Source organism: Vitis riparia, chromosome 18, assembly GCF_004353265.1.
Source record: "Vitis riparia cultivar Riparia Gloire de Montpellier isolate 1030 chromosome 18, EGFV_Vit.rip_1.0, whole genome shotgun sequence".
NCBI lineage: Eukaryota > Viridiplantae > Streptophyta > Magnoliopsida > Vitales > Vitaceae > Vitis > Vitis riparia.
The window spans coordinates 3857501-3877691 of record NC_048448.1 but is presented as its reverse complement, the minus strand read 5'-3'; the positions used below and the strand labels follow the sequence as shown (position 1 = coordinate 3877691).

The window sequence follows — 20191 nt, the reverse complement described above, 5'->3', positions numbered from 1 at the left end:
TGTCGTTTTAGATTAGCGGTTTAAACCGAGGCCAAAGCCAGACCATCCACAAAATTGCAGGTTAAAAGGAGAGAGAAGAAAAAAAAGAAAAAACAACAACACCAAAACACTAGAGTGTAAATCAAATCAAAAAAATTTCATTATCAAACACACCATTTCGCTTGCTTGACGTCGTCTCCAATCTCTGAACACACAAACAACGTGAACGAAACCCTGATTATTATTGTTTAGAGCTGGAAAAACTATGAGTAATCTGAGAACGATTTGTAGACCTCACATCCACATAGTATTCTTCTCTTCCTTCATATGCTGCAGAAGCCAAGCTGCCAAATCTAGGGTTTCTTTTCGAAACCCTAACTCCCAGTCCCGTGTCTCCTTGCCTTGTGCGTTCTCTCCTTGGTTTGATTCCAACAGAAATGAGCCGTGGCTTCGTGTGAGTCAGAGGAGAACGCTGGTTAGAGCATCCAAGTGGACCGACGAGAAGTCTCCCTATGAGACTCTTGGTAATTTTTTACCTTATTTCCTGTTTGTTTGCGGTGAAAATTGTTTAGGTTATAATTGGACCGGAATTAATTTGAGTTTATTGTTTTGTTTTCCTGATTCTGGAATAGTGGAAATTATGAGATTTCAAATTTTTTTATCCTTTCTTTTATTCTCATTTTGCCTTTTGTTTGTCAGTAATTAAACATATCTGATGAGTATCAATTGCCTGGAATTTTGGATGCGGGGATCGTATTTACTAATTCTGTTATTGATTTTCTTCTTTCTTCTTCTTGCATAGGTTGTTGCCATTGCTATGATTTATAATTCCTCTCCCTTGTCATGTTATTTTTTATTGTATTTATGTTGATCGTATCCGCTAATATGTCCTGGTTTGTGCCTTTTGAATTTCTTTGTTCTGTTTTATACTTTTGGTTTTCCTTTTTTTACCTGATCAATCTTCTTTTTAGTGCAAAAACATATTTGCAGGTGGTGAGAGCGATTGAGAATTAAAAAATTAGCTGACACTCTTTAGTAATAGTTTGATCAATTTGAATGAGGTGACAAACCTACTCCCTGGCACTTGGTGAGAAATTGAGGTTGTTTTTTCTTTCTTTTTTTTCATTAAGGCCATGCTTGGCATGATTGTTTTATAGCCTGGAAGTTCTTAATTACTATTACAGAGAACTTTTAACTGATATTTGATTACAACTCAAGGGCTCTAGAATAGAGAAGTTTGCATCAGGATTAATTTTTTTTTGGATAAAACTAAGTAGAAACCTCTTCTTTATACTCATTTTTTCATAGAGACTTACACTAGAAGCTACTGCACCAAATGGGGCCTAAATATGCTAAGAATTGGGAAGTGGTGTTGTTACTCAGCCAAAAAAACATCAATAGTCGAAAAACAGTAACATTTTTCTGGATTTTCTAGCAAATTGGTAAATTTTGTATTTCTCTGGTATACTTTGGTAAACTTAATATTTTTTTTACACTTTTACACATAATATTTTTTTAAAAAAACTGCATGAATACATATTATATATGTATGAATAGTTGCAAAGCAAAGAATAAAGCCTAGACAGCTATTTATTTGTTTATTGGGAGAAGATGTATTAGCATTAATGTAGGCTATTTCTGAAGTTAAATCATCCATATTCATGTATCATCTGCAGATATTTTATAGTTTGCAACAGGTTTGGAGGTCAAAATAATTAGAGATGAGAAAATTTTAAAATTTGTAAAGAAGAAAATTAAAATTCGAGCAGGTATTTCTAAATTCTATTTACTTATATTTTATTTTTGGACATTTCTATGTGTATGACCTTTAGTACTTTTGGAGTGCATGGTGGATTTTCCATGTTTGTTATGAAGTATCATGAATTCCTTTCATTGTTTTACTACCAACATCTTTTAGGAATTCCATGTGAGCCTTAATACTAGTGTTGACAGTTATTGCTTATAAGCATTTCCCTTCTAAGTCAGCTTATGTTTCTCCCAAAAATGTTAAATGCTGTGCTGAATCAGAACATTCATCAAAATTTTGTTCTCAATGGTGCAGAATCTCCTTAAAATGTGAAACAAAGATTTTGGATTCATGCATGTTTGTATGCACTAGTGATAGGCTTATCTTTTATTGCTGATAAAGGAGAAGACGATTTCTTCCATTTTGTCTGCTGTATTTAATTTGTTATATGATGACTTGATGAGTTATTTACAATTTCCACTGCAATTTTATTTTCAAATACAGAGTTGGACAGGGATGCTGATGAAGAAAAAATAAAGTTGGCTTATAGACGCTTGGCCAAATTTTATCATCCAGATGGTACGTTTCTTCATCTCATCCTTATGATTTTCAAAAGATGAAATCTTTTGTGAATAATATCTGCAGAAACAAGCTTATTTGGGATTTTCCTCCTTCCTTTTCCTACGTTTCCCTCTATAAAATGTTTTTTGTTCAATATATACACGTGCGCATGGATGCACGTACTGTTATAGAGGGGAGAGTATGTGTAGGGTTTCTTACCTTCTTTGTGTTATTGCCCCTGCAAGTCTCAAGTGGACTAAACTTTCTAACAACAGGGTGCAGTATCATTTAAAGGAGGTAATTGATTCTCTTTCGCCAAAAATTTCTTTATTATCTCCATTTCACTTAATTTATAATTGCCCCCATTTTCTTGCTTCTAAAATCCCTGCTAAATACTTCTCAACATTTTGATGATGTACAAATAAATCATGTATGACCTTTAGTCAATGAGAGTTTCAGTGTTCTATTTTCACTCCTCTAAAGATATGGGATTAGTTGAATCAGTTTTAGTTATATCCTACGGTGTAGAGAGGCATGGGAGTAATCAACATCTTGAAAATATTTTTTTCATTTTTATTTATCTTTTATCTCTTATACCTCAAAAGTATGAGGAGACTAATAATGAGTTCTTCTTCCTACAACAATGTTGGGTTAGTAACACCAATTTAAGAAATTCAATGGTAAGCCACTTTGGAGTTTGTTAACCATTATCCCACTTATAATAACATTATGCATAAATGGTAGGTTATCTTTTGCCTATCAAAAAAAGAAAGAAAGAAAGAAATTAACTGGTTATATTGTTTCATGGATATGTGAGATTGGAAACTTGGCATATGTATCTTGTATGATTACACTGTATGCAGGTTTTGACAAATCCCATTTCCTTTTTTCACTCTAAGGGGGTGCTATTAGCTTTATGACTTATTGGCATGGAAAGCATATTAATTGGAGGGATTTCAAAGCTCTTGTCCGATTGTTGCCCAAAAAGAGGGGGAAACAATGAGTTACAGCCTTACAGGCACTCGAACTGAGCACCTTGTGTATGCATGTATTTCTTGACTATTGGGGTTTGGGACTTGACAACTAGTAAGTTCCACATGAGCAACATGCTGAAATGAGAAAAATAATTACAACATGTTCCTATTTTAATTTATTTCTTTATGTAGTGGAACTTGTTTAGATAGAGTGAGTGGGTGCTCATAATGCATTTGTGAAATGGAGGCAATCTTAAATCCAACTCTTATTGCCAATGAAGCTATTGATTCAAGATTAAGAAGTCATAGAGGAGAAGTTGTTTGTAAGTTAGATACTGAAAAAGTCTTATGACCATGTAAGCTGGAACTTTCTCATGGAGGTGATGCAAAAAAAAATAGGCTTAAGGTAGAATTGATTCATTGGATTCAGTTTTGCGTTCCAACAAAAGGTTTTTAGTTTTGGTGATTGGCCCATCTTTTGGATTTTTTCAGAGCTCAAATGGTTTGAGACAAGGAGACCCCTATCCCATTTATCTATTTGTTTTGGTGATGGATGCCCTTAGCATTCTCTTGAGAAGGGCAGAGGAGGCTGGCTTCATTTTGGTTTCCATGATAGGTGGTGGAGGAGGAGAGGGAGTGGAGATTTCTCACCTCCTTGTTTGGAACCTTGCTCATATCAATTAAACCATGAGTTGGGTTTTGCTTCGGTTTGAGGCTTCACCAAGACTGAAAATAAACTTGAATAAAGTGAACTAATTCTAGTAGGGGAGGTCCCTAATGTGGTGGAAGTTGCTTTGGCATAGGGTTGTGGGGTGGGAAAGCTACCTATCACTTACTTAAGCCTGCCTCTAAGAGCTCCTTTTAAGTCTTCAGCTGTTTGGATATGGTAGAGGAGAGATTTTCCAAAAGATTAGCACTATAGAAAAGGTAATTCCTCTCAAAGATGGGAGGGAGGGGTATGGTGTTAGTTTGTGGAAGGTGATAGTAAAAGGATGCGGAGCTTTTAAGCACAACACAAGGTTTGAGGTAGGCAATGGGAGAAGAATTAAATTTTGGGAAGTCGTGTAGTATGGGGTGATGTTCCTTTAAAGGACTCTTCTCTATTTCCATTCTCTTTGCTGGTGTCAAGAAGGCTTGGGTGGTAGAGGGTAAGCAGGTCTTTGTGGACATTGTGTTTCCAAAGAAATTCTAACATTGGGAGATGGATAGCATTGAGGAGCTACTTCGAATGCTACATGTGTTAGAAAGTGTAGTAAGGAGGATAGAATGGTTTAGAAGGATGTAAATTCTTAGTGAGGAATTTTGCATTCTACCTTGGAGTTAAAGGGAGTGGTGTCTTTCCCCTAAAGGTAATGTTAAGCTCTTAGGCTCCAACTAAAGTGGGTTTCTTCATGTGGAGCCTGCATGGAGAAAGATCCCAACCTTGGAACAACACAGAAAAGGGATGATTATTAGCAAGTTACTGTTATATGTGTAGAAATGCAAATAAATTGGTAAACCATCTTCTCATCCATTGTTAGAAGGCTAGGGGGTTGTGATAGTTTATAGGTTGAAAAATATTTTCACTATTTTTCCCTATTTTTCTGACAAAAAAATTAAAATAAATATTTTTTGGGCCCAATTTTTTTTTCCATGGGTTCATATAATTATTATAAAGAGATTCTACAAAAAAAAAAAAATTGAATTAAAAACTCTTTTGTAATTAAAAAACGACATTATGTCTCCTCAAGCATGGGTAGTATCTCCTCAAGGCATTTCCAAAATGGCTCAAAATGCTCTTTAAGAGGGGGTGTGCTTGCCTCTGTGGGCTGGCAGCACCACCTGCCTAGGCATGCTACAACGTGTGCTGCCCTTGGCGTGTGGCCATCCATGCCACCTTAAAGCCCACGACATGCTAATGCGAAGAGAGCACACCCCGACACCGTTGGGAGCTTTCGCATGCAACTGCAGTCACCCTATGCCCCGTCCATGCTGCTTCCCCGACGCATCCCATGCCCATGTGGACATGCCTCCCTCCCATGCAACGAGTGCCCTCCCTACGCACTCGGCCCCATCTCTCCCCGTCTCGGCTCGCCGAGGAGCCCTTTGAGCCCTCAAGCGAGCATGTTGCCTCAAAAACCATGCCAATGGCCAACAACACGGCTCACCTTGAGGGGCTCACCCATGCCTCCCACCCAATGTTGCCCATCAAAAGGCACACATATATCCCTCTCCCCATGCAACGAGTGCTCTCCCTGCACACTCGGCCCCTTTCTCGGCTTGCCAAGGAGCTCTCAAGCCCTTGACCGATCATGTTGCCTTGGAAAAACGTGCCAATGGCTAATGTCGCGACTCGCCCCGGGGGCTCACCCATGCCTCCCGTCCGACGCTGCCCATATAAAGGCACACAGATGTCCCTCATCCTCGACGTTGCCCATCGAAAGGCACATGGATGTCTATCTCCCCCATGCAACAAGTGCCCTCCTCGCGCGCTCGGTCTTGTCTCGACTTGTTGAGGAGCCCTCGAGCCCTCGATCGAGCATGTTGCCTTGGAAAAACGTGCCAATGGGCAACGTTGCACTCACCTCGGGGGCTCACCCATGCCTCTTGCCCAACGTTGCTCATCGAAAGGCACACGAATGTCCTCCCCCCTCCTCCCATGCAACGAGTGCCCTCCCCGCGCACTCGACAATGACAGTTTTTAATTTGAAAATGAATCAACGTGCCAATGACAATTTTTAAAAATATTTTCACTATTTTTTACTATTTTTCCCTATTTTTCGGACAAAAAAATTAAAATAAGTATTTTCAAGGGCTTTAAAAATAGGGAACCCATTGTTAGAATATGCGTGGACCATCTTCTCTTTATTTGGTATCTCATGGATTCTTTCTTTTGCAGTGAAAAAGTTGTTAATAGGTTGGCATGAGAACCTTTTAAACAAGAAGAGAAAAAGGCATGAACAATAGCTCCACTTATCTTATTTTGGATAATTTTTTAGGAGTATATAATCAAAGATTCTGAGAGGGTGCAACACTCATATCATTCTTTTATGCTATGTTTGGTCCCAAGAAAGTGTTAAAGAAAAAAAAATGTTAAAGAAAACGATTCTCTCATGATTGGTTATACTATGAAAAATATAAAAGAAAATCAAATATAATTAAAAGTAGTCATCTTATTCATTTTCGAATTATTTAATTTTTATATGGAATAGTTAAAAAATGATTTTGAAATAGCATATAAAAAACCTTGCCACTTATATTAAGTTATCTGGTAGATGAAGGGGATGAGGGAAGAAGGAAAACGGTGGTTTGTAGTGGAGTCCAAGTCTTTTGAGATATCTATTGAGGGACTTGGAAGGAGTCTGAGAGGGGTCATAGTGGAGCATGGAAGAGGTTACTCCAGGTGGGTCAGATTTGGGGAGCTCAGTCTAAGCTGCCTTCTGGCAGGAGTGGAAGCTTGTTGCAAAGATGTTGAGTTGCCAAGGTGGAGCAAAGGGTGGAAGGAGAATGGAAGGTTGTTTAGACTGGAATGCCGGGAGAATGGGGCTGGAAGGTTCATCTTCTGCAAGGTGGTCACGGCAGAAAAAAAGAGCTTCTCCTTGGTGTTCCCAGAATGAGAAGGAATCCATGGGGGATGGTTCATAGTGGCTGAGAATTTAAGGGCGCTCGGGGTGGGTCCTTTTTCTGAGAAAAATGTGGAGCCACAGGCTGTGTTTGGGAACAGCCGGAAGGCTGATAGTGGGAAGAATGGAAGTGAGAGGATGTCATATGCAAGTGTAGTAAAAAAGAATGAATGTTTGGAGGAGGAGACTATTTGGTTGCAGATTGGAGAAGGAGCTGTGCAAGGCAGAGAAGAAAAGCTTAGGAGGTGTTTGGTTGGGAAGATGGAGGAGGGACCTTTTTTAGTTTCAGAGGTTCAGGTGTTGGAGGTGTGGGCAAGGAGCACTTGGCAGTTGAGATGTGGCATGCAGGTGCATATTTTTGGGGGGTCTTTAATCCTTTTTGAGTTTGAGGATGTCTTGGAGGCAGAAAGGGTGTTGATGAGAGGATCTAGAAGATTCAGGGAGAGACTCATCAGTTTGGATAGATGGCATCATGAGACTGGGTGCTTGGTACAGGAGGAGGCTTACAAGGAGTCGTGGGTGAGAGTATTGGGTCTCCCTTTGCATTTGTGGAGCCGAGAAGTCCTCATTAAAATCGGGGATTACTGTGGGGGATTCATAGAAGTGGACGAAGGTTCGGAGAATTCGGTCCAAATGCAGTGGGCTAGGATCCTAGTGAGATCGAGCGGAGAGAAGACTTCCCGGCTCTTTGCAGCTAGTGATCGAGTCTATGTGCTACTCAATCCAGTTGTGGTGGGAAGTCCTCCCGAAATTTTCAATGGTTGTTCCGAGAAGTTTCAGTGAAGGGTCGCCTGAGTCGAAGGTTAGAGGTGACGGTGGTGGTGATCCACGCGCGAGCAAGGGAGTGGAGAAAGACCTTGGCCAGGAGCAAACTGGTAGAGAAGACGTGTCAAGCTTTGGAGGGAAGAGTGGTTGTTTCGATGAAGGATTGGACAACCATCTCCAAAAGGGAGTTGCAGGCGGGGTCGTTTTTGGAGGCGGTGGCAGGTAGGGCCTGTTTGGAGATGACAGGGGACTCTAAGGGGGCAAGCGGGCCGGTGGGGGAAAGCCTAGTTGAGAGGCAACAGGATAAAAGGGGAGTTGGGCCTGTGTTTGAAGTAAGGGGAGGATTGGGCTGGCCCATTTCGGGGCCCTTCTCTTTTAAGTGAGGGGAGCAGCGTGGGAGTAGAGAACCGCTAGGGCTCATCGCAGGAGACGATCGCGCAACAGCGACTGTCCCGCTGGAGTGGTTCGAGCCACCGGAAGCTTGGAACTTAGGCGCCGATGAGGTTCTCCAGGCTGAAGCGTCAAGGTACTCCTCTTCTCCCTCTCCTTTGGTGTCTCAGGGGGTGCGGGCATTCTCTCCTTCTTCTATTTCTTGTCGGAAAAGAGCGGCGAAAGGGTTTAGGGGGGTGCGGGCCCTCTCTTCTTCTTCTCTTTCTTGTCGGAAAAGAGCGGCGAATGGGTCTTGAAGACGCGGCTGTGGATTGGCGATGGAAATGGTTGGAGTGGATGGGGACATTAGCCCCCTGAACATGGTATTGGCTGACGGAAGGGATGAGGCGGTCTGTTTCGGGGAGGAAATGGCCATGGTTTTGGTCGGAGAGACGAGTATTGATGAAAGAAATTCTTTGAGGCAGACTGTGGGTGGAACGGAGTCAGTTGAGGAATGGAAATCCTCTTGTCTTGCTCAGTTTAGTGATTTTCTGGGCATGCCAACCACGGGATGTGAAGAGGAAATTTTAAATATGCTCAAGAAATGGATCATGAGGAAAGACCAGAAGAATCAGAGGAATGGGGTTAAAAGGGTCAAGGTTGAAACCTCAAAGTCTGTAAGGGAACTTAAAAGGTTGGAGTGCTCCATTAATTTTAAAAGTTCAGGGCATGGAAGAACTCTATTTAGAGAGAGTGGGGGGTCAGTCTCTGAGGGTAAATGAAGTTAAGAATTATCTCCTGGAACGTGAGAGGGGCAAATAATATAGATAAACGAAGGCTCATCAAATCTCTAATCAAGACTCATAAAGCGGATTTGGTTTGTTTGCAGGAGACCAAAATCCAAAGAATGTCGTCTAGTTTGGTTCGGTCCTTGGGGGTGGGAAGATCATTGGAGTGGGGAGCTCTTGATTCTCGGGGTATGGCACGGGGGGTGTTAGTTTTTTGGGATACTAGAGTTCTAGAGCTGTTGGAAATGGAAATTGGGAATTTTTCGGTTTCTTGCCGATTTAAAAATGTGGAGGATGGTTTCCGTTGGGTCTTTACAGGGGTGTATGGCCCTGCTATTGGGAGGTTGAGGGAGGATTTCTGGGAGGAATTGGGGACAATCAGGGGATTGTGGCAAGACCCGTGGTGTTTAGGGGGTGATTTTAATGTTATTAGATTTTTGGGAGAAAGGAACAGGATATCAAGACTGTCGTCAGCAATGAGAAGATTTTCGGAGATCATTGACGACTTGGAATTAAGGGATTTCCCTTTGCAAGGGGGGTCTTTCACGTGGAGGGGTGGGTTGAACAATCAGACTCAGTCAAGGCTGGACAGATTTATAGTTTCAGAGGATTGGGAATGTTATTTCAATGGGGCAATTCAAAGTCTTTTACCTAGAATTGTCTCTGACCACTGCCCAATTCTGCTGGACTGTGGAGGAACGAGGAAGGGGCATTCTCCATTTAGGTTTGAGAATATGTGGCTGAAGGAAGAAGGTTTTAAGGATTTACTTAGGAATTGGTGGATGGGATTCAAATTCAGAGGTTCCTTTAGTTTCACGCTGTCTGAAAAGCTGAAAGCGCTTAAGGCCTGCTTGAAGGTGTGGAATAGAGAAGTGTTTGGGAACATGAATGCCAGAAAAGAATTAGCTTTGAAGCAAATGATGTTTTGGGATTCAATAGAAGGGGATAGGGTGTTGAATACTGAAGAGAAAAATTCCAGAAAGCAGGCTTTGGAGGAGTATGAGAAGTGGGTGTTAATGGAAGAGACAGCTTGGAGGCAAAAGTCAAGAGAGTTATGGCTGAGGGAGGGAGACAAAAACACTGGATACTTTCATAAAATGGCCAATGCTCACAAGAGGGTCAATTCCATGGTGAAGATCAAGATAAATGGGACGTGGGTTTTTGAAGAGAATGACATTAAGGAGGGTGTGGTTCAGGTTTTCCACTCTCTATTGTCAGAAACAGCTGAGTGGAGGCCTAGGTGCAATGGGCTGCAGGTTGAGGTCTTAGAAGGGGAAACTGCAACTATGTTAGAAGCTCCTTTTTCTGAGGAAGAGGTTTTTGGTGCCCTATCGGATCTCAATGGGGATAAAGCTCCTGGTCCTGATGGTTTCACAATGGCGTTTTGGCAATTCAGTTGGAGCTTTTTGAAGGAGGAAGTGATGGGGTTTTTCAAGGACTTTCATGATCAGGGCAAGTTCGTCAAGAGCATAAATACATCATTTCTGGTTTTAATTCCTAAGAAAGGAGGAGCCGAAGACCTCAAGGACTTTAGACCTATAAGCTTGGTGGGAAGTCTTTATAAGTTGTTAGCAAAGGTGTTAGCTAATAGGCTTAAAAAGGTGATGGGTAAGTTAGTGTCCAAGTTCCAAAATGCTTTTGTGGAGGGAAGGCAAATCTTGGATGCCTCGTTGATTGCGAATGAGGCAATTCATTCAATGCAGAAAAGTGGGGGATGGGGCATCCTTTGCAAGCTAGATATTGAAAAAGCATACGACCATGTGAATTGAAGTTTTCTCTTTTGGTTGATGGAAAGGATGGGCTTTGGAGCTAAGTGGATCAGCTGGATTTAGTGGTGTATTGGGACTGTCAGTTTCTCTGTTCTGATTAATGGAACTTCCTCAGGATTTTTCAAAAGTTCTAGGGTTTGAGACAGGGGGATCCCCTTTCCCCCTACTTGTTCGTGATTGTCATGGAGGCTCTTAGCTGCTTGTTGAAGAGAGCAAAGGAGGGGGGGTTTTTGTCGGGGTGGCAACTCAGTGGTAGAGGAGGGGGGGGGGGGGGGGGGGGGAGTGGAGATCACTCACTTGTTGTTTGCGGATGACACCTTAGTTTTTTGTGAGCCTTCCACTGATCAGGTGTCCTATTTGAGTTGGCTACTTATGTGGTTTGAAACAATGTCAGGGTTGAAGGTGAATTTAGACAAAAGTGAGATCATCGCGGTGGGAAGAGTGGAGAATGTAGAGGAGGTGGCCCTTGAGTTTGGATGCAAGGTCAGCAAGCTTCCTTCTACCTATTTGGGTCTTCCTTTGGGGGCTCGCTTCAAGGAGGTGGCTACTTGGGACGGAGTTGAGGAAAGGTTGAGGAAGAGGCTTTCTATTTGGAAAAGGCAGTATATCTCCAAGGGGGACAGAATGACCTTGATCAGGAGCACTCTGTCCAGCATGCCTATCTATTGTATGTCCCTGGTTCAGATGCCAAGAAGCGTGAGTTCGAGATTGGAGCGAATCCAAAGGGATTTTCTTTGGGGTGGTGGGGCATTGGAAAGGAAGCCTCATTTAGTGGAATGGTCTATTATTTGCTCAGATAAACGAAAGGGCGGTTTGGGTGTGAGGAGCTTGGCGTTGCTAAATAAGGCTCTCCTATGTAAGTGGAGTTGGCGTTTTGCGGTGGAAAGGGAAGTTTTATGGAGGCAAGTCATAAGTGCAAAGTACGGGGAAGAAGAGGGTGGTTGGAGATCTTGTGTTGTGAGAGGAAGTTATGGGGTTGGGTTGTGGAAAGCGATTAGGAGAGGGTGGGAAGCGGTAGGTAACAATTTGGTTTATTCTGTGGGAAATGGTAGGAGGATTAGATTCTGGGAGGAAAAGTGGTGTGGAGATGATAAGTTGTGTTCTCTTTTTCTTTCTCTATATGCTATATCCTTTGATAAGGAGGCTTGGGTAGCGAATGTATGGAGTCATTCTGGAGGGGGAGTGTGGGCTCCTAGGTTCTCTAGGAGAATTAATGATTGGGAGGTGATCGAGGTGGAACGCTTTCTCTTGAGGTTGTAAGGGAGGAGGGTTTACAGTGATGTGGAAGATGAAGTAATTTGGACTAAGGCAAAGGACGGAAGATTCTCAGTTAAGTCTCTTTACAAGGATTTGGATCCGGAAAGACGTGAAGAATTTCCTGCAAACATCATTTGGAATTCTTTGGTGCCTCCAAGGGTAAGTTTTTTTGCTTGGGAGGCCACATGGAAAAAGACCGTAACATTGGATCGTCTTCAGAAAAGAGGGTTCTCCTTGGCTAATAGATGCTATTTGTGTTTGGTAGAGGAAAAATCTATTGATCACATCCTCTTGCATTGTGGGTTGGCCAGAAATTTATGGAGCTTACTTTTCTCTCTCTTTGGAGTTTCGTGGGTGCTCCCCTCTTCAACAAAAGAGGCGTTATTGGGGTGGTTAGGGCCTTATGTGGGAAAGGAAATGAGGAAAGTGTGGCGTTCAGCTCCCTTGTGCCTTTTTTGGACTGTTTGGAAGGAAAGAAACAGTAGGGCTTTTGATAATGTAGAGCATTCGATTCAGGGGTGTAAATCGATTTTACTTTGTAATCTGTGGGCGTGGTCCAGGGGTTTTTTTTGTTTCTGGCCCTACTTCCGTTGTAAATTTTGTTGATTGGTTAGGCCATGGGTAAAGGTTTTTCTTTGTATACTTTCTGTATACGGTGGGGTGCTTCATTGAAGTGCCTCTTTTTATTAATATATTGTCTCTTTATTCATAAAAAAAAAAAAAAAATTTCTCTTTTAAATTTATTTTTTATTTTCCTTTACTTTTCCTTTCCTTTTTCTTTCCTTCTACCGTTACTCTCTATTTTCTTTCCTCAACATTTTCCTTCAAATAATTAGGGAACCAAACATAATCTTAAGGATTCCCTTATTTGTAATCCATACCTATGATCTCAAAGGTCCATTCAATATGGTGTTCAAGCTGGTTTTGTGTCCTGACTAGATTTTGCTGAGTGGTTGTGCTCTAAAGTAATTAGAGTGTGGTTATGGTTCTTAGCTGTATCTCTTTTGGGCCTTTTAGATGTATACTACCTGTGTACTTGGCATGCACCACCTTTTTTTTATTGGTGATTTATATCTTATTTGCCTATCAAACCAAAAACTTAGGGGAGGAAAAAAAAAGAAAAGAAAAGAAAGAAAGACTGGAAATTTGATGACCTAATAATTGTCTGGTCATGGATTTCTTTTGGAGTGGTGTGACCTTTGAAATATTGCCTTATTCTTGGACCAGGAACTGATGGATCATTTTTCTTGATTTAAAGTTTATGATGGTAGGAGGACCCTTGCAGAAGGGGAAACAGCTGAAGCTCGATTCATTAAGATTCAAGCTGCCTATGAGTTGCTCATAGATGATAAGAAGCGGAGGCAATATGATAATGACAACCGAGTTAACCCAATGAAGGTAAAATTATTTCTAAGTTTAGCTGCCCACGTATCATGAATTTCCAGATTTGTGATCCTCCAGTTTTTGTTTTCTCACTAGATGTCACTTTTATTTACCTATCAGGGGAAAAAGAAAAAAAGGGGGTTTTCTCACTAGACCTCAATTTAGTGCAAAAGGTATTTAGTTTGCATGATATCATTCTGAGTCCTGGACCTAGATGGACTTCAGTTTTTGATAGAAACAAGTCCTTGAAAATCTTGGAGGAGAATGGAAAATTCTGGTTGTACAGACATTTTCAAGTGAAAGATATGTATTTGCCTACTAATTTTATTGTCATTCGAGTCACTTAAGGCATGTGTTGTCACTGGTCTGCCAGGCATCTCAAGCATGGATGGAGTGGCTAATAAAAAAGAGAAAAGCTTTTGACCAGCGGGGTGATATGGCCATTGCAGCTTGGGCTGAGCAGCAGCAGCGTGAGTTGAACCTTCGTGCACGCCGTCTTTCCCGTTCAAAGGTATTGTATTGAATTAAATATCTCGACAAAATAAATCATGCTACAAAATGAGTGCACAAAAAGCTGTTGCATGCATCATCTAACAGCTTATTCACAGATTCCCATTTCATGTATCACTGGAACAAATTAAAACAAATGGAACCCCTGAGTCACAAAATTGTGGTCACATATCTCGATGGAGATAGTTTTTGAAGTTTGATGCATTTGGAGGAATTTTCAGATTGATCCAGAAGAAGAGAGGAGGATCCTGGCAAAAGAAAAGAAGGCATCCAAGGAGTACTTCTCTAATACCCTTAAGCGGCACACACTAATCTTAAAGAAAAGGGACTTGATGCGAAAGAAAGCTGAGGAAGAAATGAAGAAGTCTATCAGTCAGCTTTTAGCTGCAGAAGGCCTTGAGCTCGATACTGATGATGAAGCATTGTAGCTAAAACTCTATGCACATGTTGACACATCCGCCCCCTTTCCTAATCTGCAATACTTTGGAACGTTCCTCTGAAATTCATACCCATATTTTATTGTACAAAGAAACTGTATATATGATTTCTTCCAGATTATAAAGAAATGAATGAAAATTTGTCCTTGACTTATAAAGCTCGAAGTGAGACTTTTGTACAACATACAACAAAATTGTCCTCAAATGTATGTGACTTTGTGCAGCATACAAGTTGTTCTTCTCGACAAAAGGTACTTCAAGAAAGAAAAGTTGCACCATGTTCCCATTGAACCCACCCTGTGACTTGGTTTAATATTGTTTTAGGTGCCTTTATTGTTTGTTTAAGAAAAATCCGCCTTTCAAGTAAGCTTTCAGGCACCATGGTCTGGGCCAGCTTTAATATAGAGTGAATGCCTATCAACAAGGAGTTTGACCAGATGATTCTCAACATCATCACCAGCCACAGCCTTGTCCCGTTTAACAGATATCCTTTCATTACTTGTAACAACCACAACCTCATCTTTACGAGTTGAAAGCTCATTTGCTACTACAGCATGCATCTTGTACTTCTGAAGAGCCATATCAGCCTTTTGTAAAAGGATATTTGAATCTGTCTCCAGCTGTTAAAAAAATTGACAATGTTAACAAGAAAAATATGCCCTCCTCTAACTAAACAAACATTGCCATTTCAATCTTACATATTTTTTTGTTTTTTACTCTCTTTTTTAAATATATATATATATATATATATATATATATATATATATATTGGGATTGGGTTTGGGGTGGTGACAGTGTTGGTTGGTGATAATTGGGGACGAGGGAGAGTTGGTTGGGAACTACAATTTAAGTTCATGTTGCCTGCCATGCAGGCTTACGAGAGCACCCCTCAGGTACTAGGACGATATTTCCTAATTTAAAGGATAAAGTTGAAACCTATCCATCTCATTAGCAATTTTTAAATTAACGACAAAAATATAACACTATTAATTAAAGGCAGAAAAATAACTAACCTTGAATGATATGCAGAGGGCCAAGGGAGCCCATATTTTCCTCAGCATTGAGAGCATTTTTGGTACTTGAACGAGCCGCATATCTAACGGGCCAGATGCTGACTGAATCTTGTGTTCTGCCTGTACATGTTATGCCTTACTGAGCAAATTCACATAAATGACAATGCATTCAAGTGACTATTTCAGATTTTTGAGTTTCATGAGAATGTGTATGTGCTTGTCCTTCTGCATCCATGACAAATGAGTAGTCTAACATTTAGGAAGTAATTCTATTTTCCAAGTATGGGAACTTCGAAAGTTAAATTCTCTTGGTCTGCCATTTAGTACTTCAAAAAAGTATGTCTAGTTATGATTGCAGAAACTCCCACCATCCACATGCTTTTGTTGCCATTGCCATTGAAATCTCATTGTTACAGGATTACAAGATGAGCATAATTCACCACAGAAGGCAGTAATTTTTCTCATTTTGGATAAAAAGGAATATATATTTAAAAAAGCTTAAATTTCTCTGCTTAAACATTATAGCGGGAGAATTTCAAAAACATTTCTTGGATTTCTACTTTTCACTGACTGCAGCCCTAAGCTCCATTTGTGTAAAGTGTTAATAAATGCAGTTAGAAGATGCGTGTATCCTTATGGTATGCAACTATAATTGTAGTGATGCATGACATTAGGTGAACATGGAGTGTATCCCTCATGGTCTGCAATTATTACGTTAATGAAGCATGATATTAGGTGATTGTGGAGTGTAATGGCTAGCCTATTTTCCTCAGAACTAGGACAAACTTTGAGGCCTCAACCTTCTTATGCTCCAAACATAGCAAAGAGAGTTCTCATAGAGGCTTGTGAGATATAATCTTATATTTTTCAAATAAATTCAACCATTACCATGCTGTTCCATGGAACATAAAAGTCTGATACTGCAGCTGCAAGATAAAACATTCCTCGTCCTCCTAGAGTCCTCATTGGTACTGCAATCTTGTGTAAAATCTGCTCCAATGCAAAGATCAAATATTTAATGCACAGAACTACTTGCTGAAAAGGAGCTTCTCATAACTGTTGACAAATATGAATGAAAATGGCAAGGAATTAATTCCCAGAATTCCAAGATTGTATAGTTGTATACTTTCTTGTTTTATTTTTCTAATATGTAGGGTAGAGAATTTCTAGGTGATGAAAAATAAGGCTTCCAGGTTACCTTTTCAAATGCCCAAGAATCCCGATTGGCTGTTTCATTTACCAATTTTTTTGCCTCAAATCATGAATGGATCGATGAATATGAGAATCATTCTTTTCTCACAATACAAGGGCCTCAAATCTGATTTTTTATTCAATCAAATTATCAGAAAATGTGAGGCTTTGCTCTTCTTTTGGTTCTTCAAGAACTGTGAACTTATCAAGGATTCTTCCTTGTGACGTTCAAACTTTATACCTTCGGTTCGTGATTCCATTGTAATCATTGGGTCAAGGTCTGTTACTTATACTTTTGGTTCGCGTTTCACTTATAAACGTTGGGTCAGGGTTCTATCAAAAATCTGTATTTTAGCTTTCTTGGGCAATTATTCTAATACTGTTTGTTGGGTTTCAAAGTGTGTCGATTGAGGTTCACATCAATATGCTTCATAATTTTTGTTTTTAAAAATAGAAACTTAAACATAAAAAATAGAACTCGTACAAAAAAATATATACTTAAAAATTACTTAAAAAATTAGTCAACTTGCTTAATGTACTTAAAAATTACTTTAGAAAAAATTTAAAATTTAAGGTAATAAAAATTATATAATCAGATTTTAAAAATCATAGTATTTTTAAAAACAGAAAACAAGAGGCATATCCAAATGGATACTTAGTTTCCTAATTTTGTAGGAACTAGTCAACTTAATGAATTTGCAACTTAATTACACAGTTATGATACTTCTTATGATTCAAACTATTCCTCAGAGGCAAGTCAACCATGCAATATACAGGAATATGCCAAAGGGAGCATATGCACAAGAAAAGATGATCACCGATACCAACAGATAAATAAGCCCATAGATGGACACAAGAAAACATGAAAAACATCATGTTGTACCTGCATTTGAGACAGAATGTGGATTTTCAGAAAAACATAAAACGATCATCTGACCTGAAGATACTCAAATATGGTTGTATAGGGAAGTTTCAACAACATGCCTTCCGCTATTGCCTGCACGATAAATGAAAAACCTAAAATGAAACCCTGTTATATTGAGTTAATCTTCCGCAATTAAATTATGAAATCGGGAGAGCTAAGACAAAGAAACAAACAGGATCAGGTTTTAAAACTCTTAAGAGAATGAATAAAATTTTGGCACTTTACAAATAAATAGGATAAAGATGGATGGCCCATACAGCATGATGATTACTGATGGCCTTCTTCACCACTTCAAAATGTGACTCACTAACTGAAATATGAGATAAAGCTTAATCAAGTTAGTAAGAATCATCAATAGTTTATGCAACACAATTTGAAATTGATTATAAAATTCTTAAGGAATAGATAGACTAATGTTTATCTACAATGAAGTTGCTACAGAATGTATTTCTAGAACAATATTTGCTCATCCAATTTATTTCTACAATAAAGTTGCTATGGAATATTCAATGAATATTAAAGGTGTTTTACCCTCCATATTAAGCAAATCATTTAAATAGAATGAAACAATTAAGTTTAGGAAACTAAGGGGAAAAAATTGATCAGCAGATTAGAAAATATATAAAGAAAATAAGTGCCTGACATCATGGTACTTGTACAATGGGAATGCACAAAGAGCACCCAAACGCAAAAACATCAATTACAAGGACACAAAATAAAAATAAAAATTTCTTATGGATAACCAAAGCATGAATCTCAAGCATTTGAATTATTCATAGCAAAGGCCTACATTGTCAGTAAAGTTAATCAAATCAAATTCTCTTCTCAAGGTGCAGTGAAGTTTGCAACTTCTACAAGCATGGACAGAAGGAGTATTCACTTTTCAAGATATCATGTTTCATGTCTATGGATTAAGCCCATGGTTAACAGAAACCACAAACCTTGAACATTGGACTCTTGGGTGAACTCAAAACATTCAAGGAATGGATCATCAGGGAGGGATCTGCAATATGGCTGGCAGGATCCCCTACATATAAGGCCGTTTATTACCCTCAACATATAGATAGAAAAATAAATAAATACAAGGAACAAGCTTCTTTTAGACCATGTTAACTTCTGTAAGGTAAATTTAGAAAATGGTATGAAACCTTCGATAGAGAAAAATAACACCATATCCAGCCTTCAAAAAATACCTGCCATCAGCAAGGCCATCTTGTTAAAATAGGATTAAAACTTGGAATATAGCAGATCAAGTAACCAAAAAGATGTAAAATTACGTACTCTGTTGATGCTGCTCCTCTATGGCCAGAGCTGAAGTTATCAATGAAGCGAACACATCGTCGCTCCAGAGGAACTGTGGTACCACCAGATGTCACACATACAATTCTTCTCTCTCCTGAATTTCCTGCAAATACACATTCCAATAACTCACATTCAACATTATAAAATCATGAACGTGAAATAAAAAGGGACATAATTAAGGCTAATGAATAGAGGAGAACTTGCCTGATAGTGGAGAATGCCTTTCAATAAACTCAGTTATCTTTCTATCTATATCAATCCCATCCTTTAGAGGAGGAGCTGAGTCAAAGAAGGATGTGATTTCCATATCCAGCAGCATATCTTGTGGAGCCTCTATTTCATTTGTTGAGTCCATGGAAAGTGTCTACAATCAAAACTCCACAATTCAAAGATATGCACATGTACCTCTTTGGGGACTTCGTAAAAATTCTCAGCCATTGATAAAAAAAAAATACAAGGATTAAATAAGAAAATTTAGCATCACAGAACCATCTTTATACTCTATATGAACTAAAAAATTTAACCATCGGCACAGGACTTACTTGAAAAAAGGAAAAAAGAAAAAGAAAAAGAAAGAAAATAAGGTACTAAAACAATTCCATTTGGTGCAGAAGGATCCACAAAAGAGAGAGACAAAAAGAATAAAGTGAATGAAACCACATCAAATCTGTATTGAATTTCGATCCCTCTAAACATAAATCTATCAACCATTTAAATCCTATGGCCATATCGATCATGACACCTGCGAGATGTCGAATTACTGAAACTCAAGGCCCCGTTTGAATCTCCAAAAGGACAAACGAAATCAAGGAAAATTATTAAATGAATTCATTCCTATCTCAATCGATTTTCAGCATTTTCCTCTCCTAGAATCCAAGCGATAGCCTTACAAGAATTTGTAAAGCGATCGAGTACGCAGATGTAAAGCGATTCCTATCCAACGAACTAGGTTTTCAAGAAGAAAAAGAAAAAAGAAACCAAAACCCTAATTTTTCAAAATTTTCCAAAGGCAATAGAGATGTACAGAGCATACCTGGAAAGCAAAAACAAAAGAGATGGAGACGAATGAATTTGCGAGTGAGAGTAGGTGGCTCCAGTACTTATAGTGGAAAAAGTTGACGGTCGCTGGTTCCCGCCAACACCACACACATTACTGTCGTGCCCCTCACCAGAGGCCGCCATCATACCTTCCGCTTGGTTTCTGAAACAATTAGTATATTAGAAAAAACAAAACAAATTTTAGATGCAGAGCTTAATTATATTTATGGCATACAAGTATTAGGTATACCAAAACCTCTCTTTTATTTTTTAAAAATTTTAAAAAAATTAATATTTATTATTTAAGTTTACCTTAAATTAAATTATATATAAATTATTTGCTTAACACTTATTATTGAATTTTTATTTTTAAGTATTAATATTATTTGATAAAATTAATTTATAATTTATTTTAAATCATTAAATTAATATATTTATCCTCATCAATTATAATTAGGGTAAATGAGGTGGAATAATAATAAAGAATGTGAAATAGTAAAGAAAATTAGAACAAATAAAAATAAAAATGTAAAATAAAGATGTAGGTTAAAGACAAATTAATTATTTTTATTTAGTATTTA

At 39.1% G+C, this 20191-nt stretch overlaps 2 protein-coding genes across 3 annotated transcripts; one reads left to right on the top strand and one right to left on the bottom strand.

The window, feature by feature from the left end:
* Positions 1 to 90: 90 nt before the first annotated feature.
* Positions 91 to 14299, top strand: LOC117906385 (chaperone protein DnaJ). Of its 2 annotated transcripts, none has more exons than XM_034819388.1 (5): positions 91 to 503; positions 2231 to 2305; positions 13070 to 13209; positions 13568 to 13705; positions 13803 to 13919. In XM_034819388.1, exons 1-5 carry the CDS (start codon positions 245 to 247, stop codon positions 13833 to 13835), a joined length of 645 nt encoding a protein of 214 aa, XP_034675279.1. In that variant the 5' UTR covers positions 91 to 244; the 3' UTR covers positions 13836 to 13919. The 2 variants fall into 2 exon arrangements, with proteins under 2 accessions (XP_034675279.1, XP_034675278.1); XM_034819387.1 differs by lacking the exon at positions 13803 to 13919 and adding an exon at positions 13926 to 14299 and having other exon boundaries at positions 96 to 503.
* On the bottom strand, positions 14271 to 19729 carry LOC117906383 (phosphopantothenate--cysteine ligase 2-like). The gene is made up of 10 exons (XM_034819385.1): positions 19606 to 19729; positions 18777 to 18936; positions 18552 to 18675; positions 18419 to 18463; positions 18212 to 18297; positions 17528 to 17580; positions 17283 to 17342; positions 16043 to 16144; positions 15155 to 15274; positions 14271 to 14761 (listed from the first exon to the last, which is right to left on the bottom strand). The coding sequence occupies exons 2-10, from the start codon at positions 18925 to 18927 to the stop codon at positions 14513 to 14515; spliced, it is 990 nt and encodes a 329-aa protein (XP_034675276.1). The 5' UTR covers positions 18928 to 18936; positions 19606 to 19729; the 3' UTR covers positions 14271 to 14512.
* Positions 19730 to 20191: the final 462 nt, after the last annotated feature.